Source organism: Carcharhinus amblyrhynchos, chromosome 3, assembly GCF_965287045.1.
Source record: "Carcharhinus amblyrhynchos chromosome 3, sCarAmb.v2.hapA, whole genome shotgun sequence".
NCBI lineage: Eukaryota > Metazoa > Chordata > Chondrichthyes > Carcharhiniformes > Carcharhinidae > Carcharhinus > Carcharhinus amblyrhynchos.
In genome coordinates, this window is record NC_137326.1 from 115,439,347 (window position 1) to 115,455,500 (window position 16,154).

The window sequence follows — 16,154 nt, forward strand, 5'->3', positions numbered from 1 at the left end:
TTCTCTTCTCATCCTTTTACCTTTCACATATTTATAGAAGGCCTTGGGATTCTCCTTAATCTTACCCGCCAAGGTCTTCTCATGACCCCTTCTGGCTCTCCTAATTTCCCTTTTAAGCTCCTTTCTACAGTCCTTATACTCCTCAAGATCCTTAACATCTCCTAGTTCCCTGAACCTTTTGTACACCTTCCTTTTCCTCCTGACTAGGTTCAACACAGCCGTCGTGCACCACGGTTCCCGTGACCTACCAAAACCCCCTTGTCTCATTGGAACGTTGTCATGCAGAGCTCCAGACAAACATTCCTTGAATATCCGCCACCTTCCTTCGGTACTTTTCCCTAAGAATGCCTCCTTCCAGTTTATTTGTCCAAGTAACTTCCTGACTTCTTCGTATCTCCCCTTACTCCAGACAAACACCTTCCTAGCCTGCCTGATCCTATCTCGTTCCAATGCAATTGTGAAGGAGATAGAATTATGGTCACCATTCCCAAGATGCTCTCCTACCGAGAGATCCATCACCTGCCCTGGTTCATTCGCCAGTACCAGGTCAAGTACAGCCTCTCCCCTTGTAGGCTTATCCACATACTGTGTCAGGAAACCTTCCTGAACACACCTAACAAACTCCTCCCCATCCAAACCCCTTACCCTAGGGATATTCCAGTCGATGTTTGGGAAATTGAAGTCTCCCATCACGACAACTCTGTTATTAATACATCTCTCCAGAATCTGTTTCCCTATCTGCACCTCAACTTCCTTGTCACTATTGGGCGGCCTATAGAATACACCCAGCAAAGTTTTCGACCCTTTGCTGTTCGTAACTTCCACCCACAGAGACTCTGTAGATAGTCCCTCCACGGCATCCTCCTTCTCTGCAGCCATGACACTGTCCCTGATCAACAGTGCCACTCCACCGCCTCTTCTGCCACCCTCCCTGTCCTTCCTGAAGCATCTGAAACCTGGCACCTGAAGCACCCAGTCCTGTCCCTGAGACATCCAAGTCTCCGTAATGGCCACCACATCACATTCCCAAGCAGCAATCCACGCCCTAAGCTCATCTACCTTAGTCACTACACTCCTTGCATTAAAATATATACACTTCAGCCCCTCAGTCTGGGCATTTCCCTTCTCCACCCCCTGTCTAATCTCCCTCTCATACTGCCTGCAGTCCTCCCCTACCTGGGAGCTAACCTCCTCCGTCCCAGTCTCCCCATCACAATTCCCTTCCCCCATCCTTTCTAGTTTAAAGTCCCCCCGGTAGCCTTAGCCAGTCTTCCCGCCAAGATATTAGTCTTGGCGGGAAGTTTCAACAATTGAAATAGCAGGTATTTACAATGCTACCCAATTGTCAATGTTCAACTTTTACTCTGATACATCATATTTTAAACAGACAGAAGAAATGTCTTGCCTTGAACACTGGCTCTGTTTTTGCATTCACGTGTGTAAATCCCCTGACATTTGTCTTGCCATAACATCAGTTCAGCCATCAATATTAAGGACATCTAAACAACCATCAACATGATTAAGTTCTTGAACTGATTTCAAATATTCAAGTTTTATTTTCATATCTCAGAATGAAATGAAATTTGAAAACAACAAATGTGATTGCTATTCTTGTCACAGCATCTACAGACAATTCTTCAATCAATATTTGATGCCTAAACCAAATCCACAAACATATATATGTAATTTTTTTTTATTTTTCATAAGAATAGAATTGACTGATAACAGACAACAGCAAACAAATGATTGAAGGTTATTGAAACCTGACATCGCATCATGAAAATTACTCCAGTAGGAAAATATAAGCACTCCACTCAACCCATGTGCAAACTATATGATTGCATTATCGTTGTTCTAGTGAATAATGTGTTGATGAATCAGGTTTAGTTCAATTCAGTGATATTGTTTATTTTGTACATTTAACGATATTACCGAGAAGAGCTTTTCCACTGTTTATTGACATTTCTATGATTAGGATATGGGACATCTTCTGGAACCTCAGAAGGAAACACCTCAACAGAGACAGGCACAACTGTGATCACTTCCCCAGTAACTATAATTCCAGAATCAACAGGTATAATCTATTGCAATCTTGCAATCCAATATTTTTGACAGGATAAATTAAAAATGTGTGAAACAAAATGCAAGTACTGATGTTCGCTGGTATTTTGTAAGCTAAATAATAACAATAAACCTGCCAATTTTATACACTTTGTAATGGTAAACTATATATCAAATAGAAAAATTCTTGTAGCAATCTTTTTAAAATACAACGTGTTGTGCACAGTTGAGATCAGATTCAGACTAATAATAAGCATCAAAGAAACATATTATGCCAATCATATTTTGAAGTCATGTCATTAAATTATTTTCCTTATTTGATGAGTCTTCCACAATCAACAAGAGCATTGCGTTCTTTTCTGACAACTCTTAATATCTGCAGCTACATCATCGTTACCTCCAACATCAGAAGAAAGCACATCAACTGAACCATCTCCAATTGTAACCACCTCTTCAATCATTTCAGCTTCAAGTAATGAAACAACAGGTATTCACGTTGCAATACACTTGTTGATGTTCAATCTTTACGTCAACAAATCATGTTATAATGAATAAATAGTCTTATGTTCACTACTTCACCGCTGTAAAAAAATTTATAAAGGGCAAAGAGTATTTGTACACATATGATTCCATGATTTTGAAGAATTTTACATTTCTATTGCAATAACATTTTAGATACCATTATTAGAACATGGGCAGAACTAGCATGCTTTATGATTTCTTGCACAAATATAAAACACCAAAGACAGGAACAAGAGAGAACTATGTCCACATGACAGGTGTACTCCAACATTCGGTACAAACTAACCTTTATCTTGGGGTTCAACTCCAGTTTCCCACACACTCCCCATGTCTCTTGATTCATTGAGAGCCCAAGAATTCCCCTTCTCCATCTTAAACATAATCAAGGATGGAAAATTCTGACCTCATTACAGTCTGGGCGTAATGATGGAAAAAAAATTTGAACTCAAAAGGGAACATGAGAGTGAATGCGCTTGACATAATGCCAATATTTGACTGAATGTGGCATCAAGAAGTCCCAGCAAAATTGACGTCAATGAAAAGCAGATGGTAAGCATTTCACTGTTAAGACTCATACCTAGTACAGAGGAAGATGGTTGTGGGGTTGTTGGAGACTATTTCAGATTGAGGACAATGGTGCAGGAGTTACTCAAGGTATTGACCTCGGTCCAGCCTACTTCAGCTGCTTCATTAATCACCTTTGTGAAGGTCAGAGTGGGAATGTTTTCTGACGATTGCATAATATTGAGTACCACTGACAACTCCTCAGACAGTGAAGCACTCCATGCCAATATGCAGCAAGACATGGACAAGATTCAGGCTTGGGTTGCTAAGTGCTAAGTGGCAATAATGTGCCACACAAGTGGCATGCAACGACCATCTCCAACAAGAAAAAATCTAATAATCACCCCATGCAGCGGAACTCACTGAATCTCCTGCTAGCAACATTGTATGGGTTACCATTGACCAGATTCTAAACTGGACCAGCCATATGAATTTAGTGACTCCAATAGCAGGTGAAAGGCTGGAATTCTGAGGTATTGCATCTCGTTCCCCAAACACTGTGCACCATATTAAGGACAAGAGCCAGAGTGTAATGGAATATTCTCCAGTTGCCTAGATAAGCATGACTCCCACAAAATTTTAAATGCCTGACACCACCCCAGTCAAAGCAGCCCACTTGAGCAGCATGCCATCAACAAACATAAGTATTCATTCTCACATGGGTATTCACTCCACTACTGACACACATTGGCTACACAATGTATCTCATATGAAGTGCACTGCATTAACTCACCAAGTTTTCCTTGACAGTGACTTCCAAACACATGTCGATACTACCTTTAAGCACAAGAGAAGCCTATGCTTGGGAACACCACCAACTCCACATTCCCGTCCAGGCCACCAATGTTCCTGACTTGGAACTATATCACTGTTTTTTCACTGCCTTACAATCAGAATTCTGGACTTCCCTTCCCAGCTTCATACCTTTTACCCAGGAATATTTAACATTCAGTCCTGCCATTGCTGGTGCCTCATTTCTTTTATCATTACATCATACTTCCACAATGCAATCTGTACCTGTAACTAAAATCTTATTAACTATGCTGTGTGCATTCACATACATGCATAGCAACCTTGATTTAGATGTCATTATTTTCTCCATCATTTTGATCAACTTACTATTCACTATACTGGTGCTATCTGTCCCTCCAATTATGTTGCGCATCCTAGCATTCCTCTCTAAAATTTCCTCTTGTTCCCTATATTGTTGCCAAGTTATTTGAAAGCCCTCCTGACAGCACTAGCAAAACGCAAAGAATACAGTCCCAACTCTGTTCAGGTGCCATCTCCCCAAGAGCCAGTCGCAGTGCCCCAGGTATCTGGAGCTCTCCCTCCTGCACCATTTTTTCAGCCACATATTTACCTGTCTTATCCTTCTATTTCTGTCCTCATTTGCAGGTGGCAACTAAGAGTAATCCAGAGATTACTTACTACATTTACAGTCTCCTTGCTAATTTTCTAACTGGCTTGCTAAATTCTGATTACAGGACATCTTCTCCTAGATTGTTTGGTGATCACCCATTCCCTATCTGTCCCCAGACCCATATGCCATGCTGTGACCACTTCTTTGAACATGCTATTCATGTGCTTCCAGGCTCATGGATGTATCACAGACTCCAACCACCATTGAAGCTCCGAAAGTGAGACATTGTAGCATCCATGACTTTGCACAAATTACAGGACATGCATTCTACCTGAATGAGTTGCTTTCCCATGTCCTAACTTTACATCTCTTTCATTAACTCCACTCTATTTTGGATTTCTTGTATTACTTTACCATATTTGCCCTAACTGTCCTTTGTTCTATATGCTAGATTTTCACACATTGTCTCTAAAACTAACCACCAAACAAATAGCCTCTTTTCCTGTGGCAGGATTCCCTGAAAGGTGAAATGTTTAGAAACAAAAAAGGTCTTCTTTCCCGATGAACAAATTCCCACTTTGATCCAAATTCTCAAATATACTCACTTAGTCTGTGTCTCATTCAGAATGAAGCCTCTCTCAATGAATGTGTGTCACTTACTGATGCATCCAGTTTATAATCCAGTTTTAGGACAGCACCCTTTTTTACCTATTTCTTTGTTCCCAGTGTGTACCACAATCATGGACTGTCCACCCTCCCCTACATCCTTGACCCTACTACTAGGGAGGCAACCTACCATCCTTTGCGGCCACAGAAATACCTATGTATTGTCCTTACAGTTGAATCCCCTACAAATATTGCATTCTCACATTTTTTACTCCTCCCCTCTGCAGCAGCACCAATAATGTTGCAATCAATTTGGCTGTTGTGCTTTCCCTTGGGAGGTCACTCCCCTCAACAGTATCCAAAGCAGTATATCTGTTTTGTGGGGGAATGGTCATGGGAGATTCCTGAACTGCCTGCCTCGCCCTTTTGCTCTGTCTGGTGGTCATCCACTCCCATTCTGCCGAGGGGAGTTTAGTGTGCAGTGTAACCACTTCTCTATAAGTGCTATCCATGATACTCCCCACCTCACAGGTGCTCCACAGTGTCCCTAGCCACTTTTCCAGCTCTGAAACCCGGGGATTCAGCAACTGTGGCTGGAGTCACTTCCTGCACACATGCTGGCCCACATGCTCTACCACAGCCACTACAGTACCAGCATCAACAGATATAATCTATTTGCAATCTAGCATACCAATGTTATGGACAGGATACATTACAAATGTTTATCACCAACAGCTACATCATCATCACCTTCAACATCAACAGAACCATCAACAACTATAACCACATCCTTTACCACTTCAGATTCAACAAGTGAAGCAACAGGTATTTTCAGTGTTATCCAATTGCCAATGTTCAGCCTCCAATCTGATAAGTCATATTTGAATCAATAGTTTTTGAAATTGTAATGGTCATCTCTGTTTTCACGATTTCACGCCTGCTAGCATCCACACATTTCCATACCTCTGTGGTGGGATGGTGAGGGCAATTGGAGGTCTGAAAATCGGGACGTCCTTTAAAAAGGGTTCGCTGATCTCTGTGGAGGCTGCCTTGCCGGCTCCATCAGGTCCAGTCAGCCAGACTGGCAATATCCTCTGAATATTTTTGTCAGAGTGGCTCAGGATCTGGTCTGAAAACGCAGTAGAGCATCTGGAGAGTGCAGAGGCCTTTGATATGAGGGACTTGGCAGTGCCAGGTGCAGCAACTTTGGAGGAGGACTTTGCATTGAATGGGAGAAGCAGGCAAGGTGTGGCGGGGGATGGGGGGATGGAGTGGTTGTGATCATGTTATGGTGGTTGAGGGAAGGAAGTCAGGGGTGACAAAATCCCCTGATAATTCTACTGTGATAGTGGAGGGATCCCCCAGTACTTTGTGTTGGGAGGTGTGGAGATAGTTAGTTCTGATTGGGCACTATCTTTGCAGATTGTCCTCTGATTTCTATGGAGTTAGCCTTGCTGGCTTTATGAGGCCACACCCAGCCAGACTAACGGTGAAAATAATGCCCCCTGAATTTCTTTTGTCAGATCTCAAGATCTGATCTGAAAACTCAGAAGTGCATCTGGTGAGGTACATGCCAGTTTTCAGTGAAACAAATTATGGGAAAATTCCACCCAAAATATAATCTTGCATAATCATTGTTCTAGTGAACAAAGCATTCATAAAATTATTTCAGTTCAATTCAGTGATGCACAGTTCTCACAATTCATGATGATACACAATTTATTGACATTCCTATGTTTAGCATCTGTGACATCTTCTGGAATCTCAGAAGGAATTACTTCAAAAGAGGCAATTACAACTGTGATCACTTCCCTAGCAACTACAACACAAGCATCAACAGGTATAATCTATTGCAATCGAACAATCCAATATTTTTGACAGGACAGATTACAAATGTTAATCTTGTTACCTTGCGTCAATCAAAATACAAACGATGTTCGCTGATACTTTGTAAACTCAATAAAATAAATTGACCAGCCATGTTTATATACACCCTGTAGTGGTCAACTTCATAATAAATAGCAAAACATCTTTTAACAAACTATTTAAAATACACTGGGCGAAATCTTACCAAAAAATGGTAGATTGGTGTCTCCAGTGGAAAAACTGGCGAGTTTCTCTCCAGAGCAACAGGTTGATTTTCAATCGAGACCATATGACACTCAGTCCAAAAGAATCAAGAGGGCAAGTTTCATTCAGGGTTTTGGGGCCTCAGTGTGCCAGCAAAGTGCGACTGCACTGAGATCAGGATGCCCCAATCAGAATAGGAATAAACTTCCACCGCAACCCACCACATAAGTTTTGGGGGTTCCCATCCCTAAAATATCTGGCTCAGGGGAATGTTAATAATATGGAAATATATTTAAATGAATGTAAATAGGTTACGCCCATTTTGGACATGAACCAGATAATATCTCCAGGGAAGATTCAAAATCGCGCAGAATAAATTGAAACCTAGAAACCAGAGATGTGATGGTACTTTGTGTTCAGCACTACATTGACATCTTCAATCAATATTTGATGGCTAAACAAAATCTGAAAACATATTTATGTTGTTTTTTGCTTATTCTTACTAATAATGGTTATAACCTGACACATAACAATAACTTCAACAAAATGCTGCAAGTTTATCAAACTTGATATCACAGTTTATACCATACAAAATACTCTAGTGAGAAACTATGAGCAATTCACTCACTTTAGATGCAAAATATATGATTGTATTATCATTATTCTAGTGGACAATACACTGATCAAAGAGTTTCAGTTCAATTCAGTGGCATTTTGTTTATTTTGCATATTTTATGATGAGACCTTGAAGAGTTTTTGACTGTTTATTGTCATTTCTATATGTGACATCTCCTGGGACCTCAGAAGAAAGTGCTTCCACAGAGGCAGTCACAACTGTGGTCACTCCCCTAGCAACTACAACACCAGAATCAACAGGTATAATCTATTGCATTCTTGACAGGATAGATTAGAAATGTTTTGATTTGATTTATTATTATCATATGTATTGGTATACAGTGAAAAGTATTATTTGTTGCGTGTTATACAAAGTCTCCTGTTCACAGGGTACATATGGGAGACGGAAAGAAGAGCGTGCAGAATATAATCTTACAGTCAGAGCTAGGGTGTAGTGAAAGATCAACTTAATATTAGCTAGGTCCATTCAAAAGTCTGATGGCAGCAAGGAAGAAATTGTTCTTGAGTCCACTGGTATGTGATTTCAAACTTTTGTATTTTTTCCTGATGGAAGAAGATGGAAGAGTGAATGTCTGAGATGCTTGGGAAGCTTGATTATGCTAGCTGCTTTTCCGAGGCAGTGGAAGTGTAGATGGAGTCAATAGATGGGAGGCTGGGTTGCATGATGGACTGGGCTACATTCTTGCATGAAACAATATTTTTGATTCCTTGCACAAATATTTAAAAAAACACAAAAGACAGGAACAAGCAAGGACCATATGGCCTACCAGGTCTACTCCAACATTCTGTGTGAACTTTGGCTTTATCTTGGGATTGACTCCAGTTTCCCATCCATTCTCCGTAGCCCCTAATTCAATGAGAGACCAAAGACTGTTTATTTTCATCTTAAATATAGTCAATGATGAAACATTCTGACTTCATTAAAGTCTTGTACAATGTATATATAATGATGGACTAAAAATCTAAACTTAAGAGGAGACATGAGAATGGTTACCCTTGGTAATGGTGGCATTTGACTGAATGTGGCATCAAGAAGTCCTAGCAAAGTTGATGTCAATGAAAAGCAGGAGGTAAACTTTACACTGTTAGGATTCATACCTAGCACAAAGAAAGATAGTTGTGGTTGTCGGAGGCTGTCTCAGACCTTGGACACTGGTGCAGGTCTTACTCAGAATAGTGATTTGAGTCAAATCATCTTTATTAATCAACGTCTAAAGGTCAGAAGTGGGAATGTTTGCTGATGATTGTACACTAGCATTATGAATAGCAACTCCTCAGACAGCTGAAGCACCAACACCATACCAATATGCAGCAAGATAAAAGCAAAATACTGCTGATGTTGAAATCTGAAACAAAAACAGAAAATGCTGGAAAACCTCAGCAAGTCTGACAGCATCTGTGGGGAGAGAATAGCGCCAAATTTCGAGTCTAGATGCAGCAAGTTATGGACAGAATTCTGGCTTGGGCTGCTAAATGACAACAGCATGCCACACAAGTGCCGGCCAATGATAATGTCCAATAAAAGGGAATCTAGCAATCACCCCATTGAGTGCCATCACTGAATTCCCCATTAACAACATCCTGTGGGTTAGAACTGACCTTGGATCAGCCAAATGAATTTGGCGAGAACTAATGCAGGTCAGAGGCTGGAATTCTGAGGTGACTAAATTCTTTTCATTCCTGACACCTCGTGCATCACATTCAGGGAATGAGCTAGGAGTGTAATGGAATACTCTCCAGGATAAGGATAAGTCTGACTCCAACACACTCAAAATGCTTGACACCATCCAAGACAAAACAACCCACTTTAGCAGAGCCCCATCCATAAGCTTAAGCATTACTGATGCACACTTGCTGCAGAATGTATCACACGTGAGATGCACTGCATTAATTCACTGAGTTTTCTTCAACAGCAACATCCAAACATTCGACTGTATCACCTTTAAGGACAAAAGGAGCATATGCCTGGGAACACCACCATAGACAAATTCCCCTCCAAGCCACATGATCCTGACTTGGAACTATATCACTGTTCCTTCACTGTTGTGGAATCAAAATTCTGGACTTCCCAGCTGTGTACCTTGTATGCAGGAATATTTAACACTCAGTCCTGCCGTTGCTTGAGCCAGGGTTTCTGTTATTGCCGCAACATCATATTTCCACAACTCAATCTGCACCTGTAACTCTCCAATCTTATTATCTATACTGTGTGCATTCACATACATGCACATTAACTCTGATTTAGATGTCATTACTTTCTTCCGTACTCTGACTTCACAAATTAATTTACTATTCACTATACCAGTGCTTTCTGTCCCTTCCAATATATTGTGCATCCTGGTATTGCTCTCTAGTATTTACTCTTGTTCCCCATACTGCTGCCAAGTTATTTGAAAGCCCTCCAGACAGCAGTAACAAAACACAAGAAATTCAATCCCATTCTGTTCAGGTGCCATCACCCTAGACTCAATCCCAGTATCCCAAGAATGTGGAGCCCTCCCACCTGCACTATTTTTCCAGCCACACATTCATCTGCTTTATCTTCCTAGTTCTGTCCTCATTTGCAGGTGGCAACTGGGAATGATCCTGAGATTGCTACATTTGCGATCCTGCTTGCTAATTTTCTAACCAGCTTCCTAAATTCTGATTGCAGTTTCCCTTTCCACCCAAGTAATAGGTACCAATGGGATCACAACATATGGCTGTTCTCCCTCACCCAAAATAACACCCTGCAGCCAATCTGTGACATTCTTGACCCTGACACCAGGAGGCAAAATTCCAACGTGGAACCACATGGAAATACCTGCCTGTTGCCTTATCTAACAAACCCCTATCAGTATTGCTCTTACATTCTTTTCTAGTTCTCCCCGACTATCTGATGGTCACCCATTTCTCTCTGCTCCCACATCCTTAAGCTGTGGTGTGACTACTTCATTGAACATGCTATTCACGTGATTCTCAGCCTCATGGATGCACCACAGTGACTCCAGCCGCCACTTAAACTCTGAACCTGAGACTTCAAATTTCTGCAACAGGCAGCATGTTCTGCACACATGGTCATCTAGGACACTGGTAGCATCCATGACTTTGTACATATTACAGGAGATGCATCCCACTTGAATGAGCTGCCCTGCTGTGTCTTATGTCTGTTTCATTAACCCTATTTTTGATTACTTGTATTACCCTGCCGTACTGGCCCTAACTTTCTTTTGTTCCACATGCTAGGTTTTCACACACTGCCTCTTAAACTAACCATCAAATAAATCACCTCTTTTCCTGTGGCAGGGCAAGAAAGGTAAAATGTTTAGAAAGCAGAAAACAAAAAATAACTCTCTTTCCCTGAGGCACCACTTCAATCCAAATTCCTAAATATACTTACCTAGTCTGTGTTTCATTCAGGATGAAGCCTCTCAATGAATGTGTGCCACTTACTGCTGCACCACTTATGAACTGGGACATTACTTTCTTTTCGTGACAATTCTTTTAACATCAACAGCTACAACATCATCACCTTCAACATCAGAACAAAATACCTCATCAGAACCTTCAACAACTCAACCCCTGAATGCCCACCCCCAACCCAGGTGGTGGGATCGGGGCCACTGATCCCAACACCTGACCGCTGATCAGGTGTTGGGATCAGTGGCCCTGATCCCAACACCTGATCAGCGGTCCTGACCCCCCGATCACCAGCTCTGAGCTCTGATCAGTGGTTCTGACCCCCAATTGCCAGCTCCACCACCAGCCTCCACCTTCCCAATGCAGAGTTCCCTTCTTACTGCCCTTTCCCCAATCCGGCTCCACCCCCAACAAACCCCTCAGGCCCTGCCACCTTAGCATTGCCCTATGCAGGGTGGACAGCGCCAGGGTGCCTTCTGGGCACTGGTAGTGGGATAATATAAACATCTCATCCACTACTGATGCAAACTATTTGATTGCAACTCATTTTTCTAACGAACAATGCAGTAATCAAATTACTTGAATTCAACTTGGTGACATTGCTGTTCATTTTACACAATTTATGTTGATACCTGCAATAGCTATTCACTGTTAATTGACATTTCTACAATTAGGATATGTGACATCTTCTGGAACCTCAGAAGGAAGCACTTCAACAGAGGCAGCCACAACCCTGATCGGTACTCCAGCAAATACAACGCCACCATTAACAGGTATAATCTACTGCAATTTAACAATCCAATATTTTTGACAGAATAAAATACAAATGTTGATGATACCTTCTCAAGTGAACAAATGCAACACATAATCTTTGCTGACGTTATGTAAACTCAATACGTAAAAACAACACAGTCAAGTTTGTACCATCGTAGTGAAAAACTTTATACTAAACTACAAAACATCACAAAACAACCAACATAAAAATACAACGTGTACTGCTTAACTTTGTGATCTGGAATAGTCTCTCAATAAGTATAACAATCATTATTTTAAAATCAACCACAATTTCCATTCCATTCCATCAATTTACAAGCCTTTTGCTGCAATTAACTGGAGCATTGCTTTCTTTCACTGGGAACTCTTTTACATCATCAATAGCTACATCAAACAAAACCATCTACAGCTACATCTTTTACCACTTCAGATTCAACAAGTGAAACAACAGGTATTTTTATTGGTATCCAATTTTTAATGTTCGGTTTCTAATCTGATGAATCATATTTTAAACATGCAGAGTTCCCTTCCTTCCCCTTTTTCTTACTGCCCTTTCCCCAATCTGGCTCCACCTCCAGCAAACCCCTCAGGTTTTATCTTCAATTTAGTCATCAAAAGTTTTGAAATTGTAAATGTCTTTGGTTTCATGATTTCATGCCTACAAACACCCTCACATTTTCATTACTGTAATATCAATTTAGCCATCAAAATCCAGGACAATTCCAGAATCCGCAACATGTTTGAATTCTTGGATTAATTTCAAATTTTCAAGTCCCATTTTCTTATTTCACAGAATGAATTCAAACTCAAAAATCACAGGCGTGATTTTTGCAGCCTGTTGCACTACTTGAGCAATGCAGCAGGCTGGGAAGTGTAAGCAGGTGGGGTACAACAGGGAAGCCATTGGGAGGCCAGTGAAAGGGAAAGGGGGAGGGGGCAGCGCGCATGCACTGATCTCCCTACAGGGACACTGGCACATGTGCTGTTGACTGCTCAGCATGCTGATACTGGCCTCTTGGGTGGGATTAGTTACCCCGCCCCCCACCCCCCGACCCCCACCATGGTGAGCCAGGAGAAATCAGCAGAGGCTGTGTAGCGGGCTTCCTGCTGAGCGCCCTGGCCTCCACGTGTCTCTGGCGTCATCAGCTCCACACTAGACTTCAACACGCAGCTGATTAAAATATTTAAATGAGTATTTGAATCCCATTAGCAGGCCCAGGACAGAAGACTCTGGGCCCAGTAGCGTCTCACCCGCCCCGCCAGGAGTGTTTTACTCCAGTCGGTTTACAACAGCTCCCCACTAGCAGGGAGCTGGGGTCCAGCCCTGCTGGAGTGAAGGGGATGATGTGGAGATGCCAGTGTTGGACTGGGGTAAACACAGTAAGAAGTCTCACAACACCAGGTTAAAGTCCAACCAGTTTATTTGATAGTAAACCCACAAGCTTTCGGGTTTGCCACTTCGTCAGGTGAGTGGAGAGTTCTGGTCTCAGACAGAGCATATAGAAGACACACACTTTACAGAATACTGATGAGAATGCGAATCTTTACAGCTAACCTGCTATTCAAGTCTTAAAGATGCAGACAATGTGAGTGGAGATAGCATCAGGCACAGGCTAAAGAGATGTGTATTGTCTCCAGACAGGACAGTAAGTGAAATTTTATCACTTCAGGCAAGTCATGGGGGTTATGGATAGTGCGACATGAACCCAAGATCCCTGTTGAGGCCGTCCACATGTGTGCAGAACTTGGCTATCAGTCTCTGCTCAGTGACTCTGCGCTGTCATGTGTCATAAAGGCCGCTTTGGAGAACGCTTACCCGAAGATCAGAGGCCAAATGCCCATGACTGCTGAAGGGAACAGTCTTGCCTAGTGATTGTCAAGCAATGTTCATTCATCCGTTGTCGTAGCGTCTGCATGGCTCTCCAATGTACCATGCTTCAGGACATCCTTTCCTGCAGCGTATTACCTTTCCTGCACATTGTCTACCTAATAAACATGGCCCCTCTCCTTGGTAAACACTGAAGAAAAGTGTTCATTCATTGCGATTCCTATCTCTCTGACTACATGCACAAGTTCCCATTACTATCCTTGACCGGCCCTAACCTCACCCTTGACATTCTTTTATTTCTCACATAAGAGTAAAAAGCCTTGGGGTTTTCTTTTACCTGCCAAGGACTTCTCATACCCCCTCCTATCTCTCTAAGCCTCTTTTTTAGCTCATTCCTTGCTACCTTGTAATCCTCAAGTGACCCAACTGAAGCTTGTTTTCTCATCCTCACATATGCTTCCTTTTTCCTCTTGACAAGACATTCAATCGCTTCTGTGAACCATGGTTCCCTCACTCGGCCATTTCCTCCCTGCCTGACAGGGATATATCTATCAAAGACACACAGTATTTGTTCCTTGAACAAGCTCCGCTTTTCATTTGTGCCTTTCCCTGACAGTTCTGTTCCCATCTTATGCTCCCTAATTCTTGCCTAATTGCATCATAATTACCCCTCCCCCAATTATAAACCTTGCTCTGCCGTATGACCCTATCCCTATCCATTGAAATAATGAAAGACACCGAATTGTGGTCACTATCTCCAAAGTGCTCTCCCATAAACGAATCTAACACTTAGCCCGGTTCATTACCCATTACCAAGTCCAATGTGGCCCCACCTCATGTCAGCCTATCCGCATATTGGGCCCGATTTTACCAAAAATTCGTGCCCGTTTTCGGGCATGAAATCGCGGTAAATTCAGGCGTCGGGCCTGTAACGCGATCTGCACCCAAAACCGAACAGATCGCGCCTTTACCGACACCTGATTTGGGCATGGATCCAGTCCACGCATGCATTTAAATCAACTTAATGAACCGTGTGCCCAACTCTACTGCCAAACCCCACTTTACCATCTTCGGATCCGTTTTGGATCCTTGCTGTTATCAACCTGCTGAATAGAAATCTGAAACGGATTCCAATTCTGCAGGGGAACCTCCGAAACCATCTTCCTCAAACACCTTTGCAGACCCCCGCTAACCACCCCAGCAGACCCACTGTCCCCCCCACCCCACCACGATCCAAACCCCCTGGGAGGCAGGCCCCCCTCAGCAGAGCACACCCCGTCGCGATCCACCCACCCCCCCACCAATCAGACCTCCCCCCCCTCCCCCGGGAGGCAGCCCCCCCCAGCAGACACCCCAACAATGGTCAAACACCGCCCCCCCCGGGAGGCAGGGCCCCTCTCGGCAGAGCACACCCCCAACCTACATGGATTGCTGCTGTCCCTCCACCATCCTTCTGACCTGCACTCGTTGATGTAGAGATGCTGGCGTTGGATTGGGGTGAACCCAGAAAGAAGTTTCACAACACCAGGTTAAAATTCCTGTTGGAGTGGTGTTATGAGACTTCTTACTGCACTCGTTGGAGAGCCTGCAGCACCTTCCTGGCCTTCCGCTGGAGGAGGGGGCAGGCTCAGTTGGATCTCTGGTTGGGGGGCGCAGGCTCAGATGGATCTCTGGTGGGGGGGTGGGCTCAGATGGATCTCTGGTTGGAGGGGGTGGGCTCAGATGGATCTCTGGTTGGAGGGGTGGGTTCAGGTGGATCTCTGGTTGAGGGGGGGGGGTGGTGGAGATTCTCCCAAGTCCATCCTCCCCACATCCTCCAACATCACCCCCCAACCAGAAATCCATCTGAGTCCGCACCCCCCTATGTAGACTACGGTAGACACCAGCAGAAGGCCAGGAAGGTGTTGCAGGCTATTGAACGTGCAGTAAGAAGTCCCACAACACCAGGTTAAACTCCAACAGGACTTTAACCTTGTGTTGTGAATCGTCTTAGTGTGTTCACCCCAGTCCAATGCCAGCAGCTCCACATCAACGAGTGTAGGTCAGAAGGATGGTGGAGGGACAGCAGCAATCAAGGTAGGTTGGGGTGCACTCTGCCGAGGGGTGCCCTGCCTCCTGGGGAGATGTCTGATCGCCAGGGGAGGGGGGTGGGTGGGGGGCATGGGGGTTGCCTCCTGGGAGGGGGGGGGGGTCCTGCCTCCCAGGGGGGTGTCTGACTGTGAGGGTGGGTCTACCGGGAGGCTGCCTCCCGGGAGGTCTGATGCGGGGGAGGGGACTGCATCCGGGGGTGGGGCTGCCTCCCAGGTGGGGTCTGATCGGTGGGGGCTGCCT

At 43.5% G+C, this 16,154-nt stretch overlaps 1 protein-coding gene across 1 annotated transcript in view; it reads left to right on the forward strand.

Annotated features, from left to right (window-relative positions):
* LOC145341249 (uncharacterized) overlaps positions 1–16,154 on the forward strand; it is a 326,614-nt gene that overhangs the window by 46,063 nt on the left and 264,397 nt on the right. The window contains exons 7-12 of the mRNA XM_080186176.1: positions 1,976–2,074; positions 2,444–2,548; positions 5,852–5,941; positions 6,858–6,956; positions 7,991–8,062; positions 11,896–11,994. Coding sequence (XP_080042302.1) covers positions 1,976–2,074; positions 2,444–2,548; positions 5,852–5,941; positions 6,858–6,956; positions 7,991–8,062; positions 11,896–11,994 — 564 coding nt within the window. The remainder of the gene's footprint in view (positions 1–1,975; positions 2,075–2,443; positions 2,549–5,851; positions 5,942–6,857; positions 6,957–7,990; positions 8,063–11,895; positions 11,995–16,154) is intronic.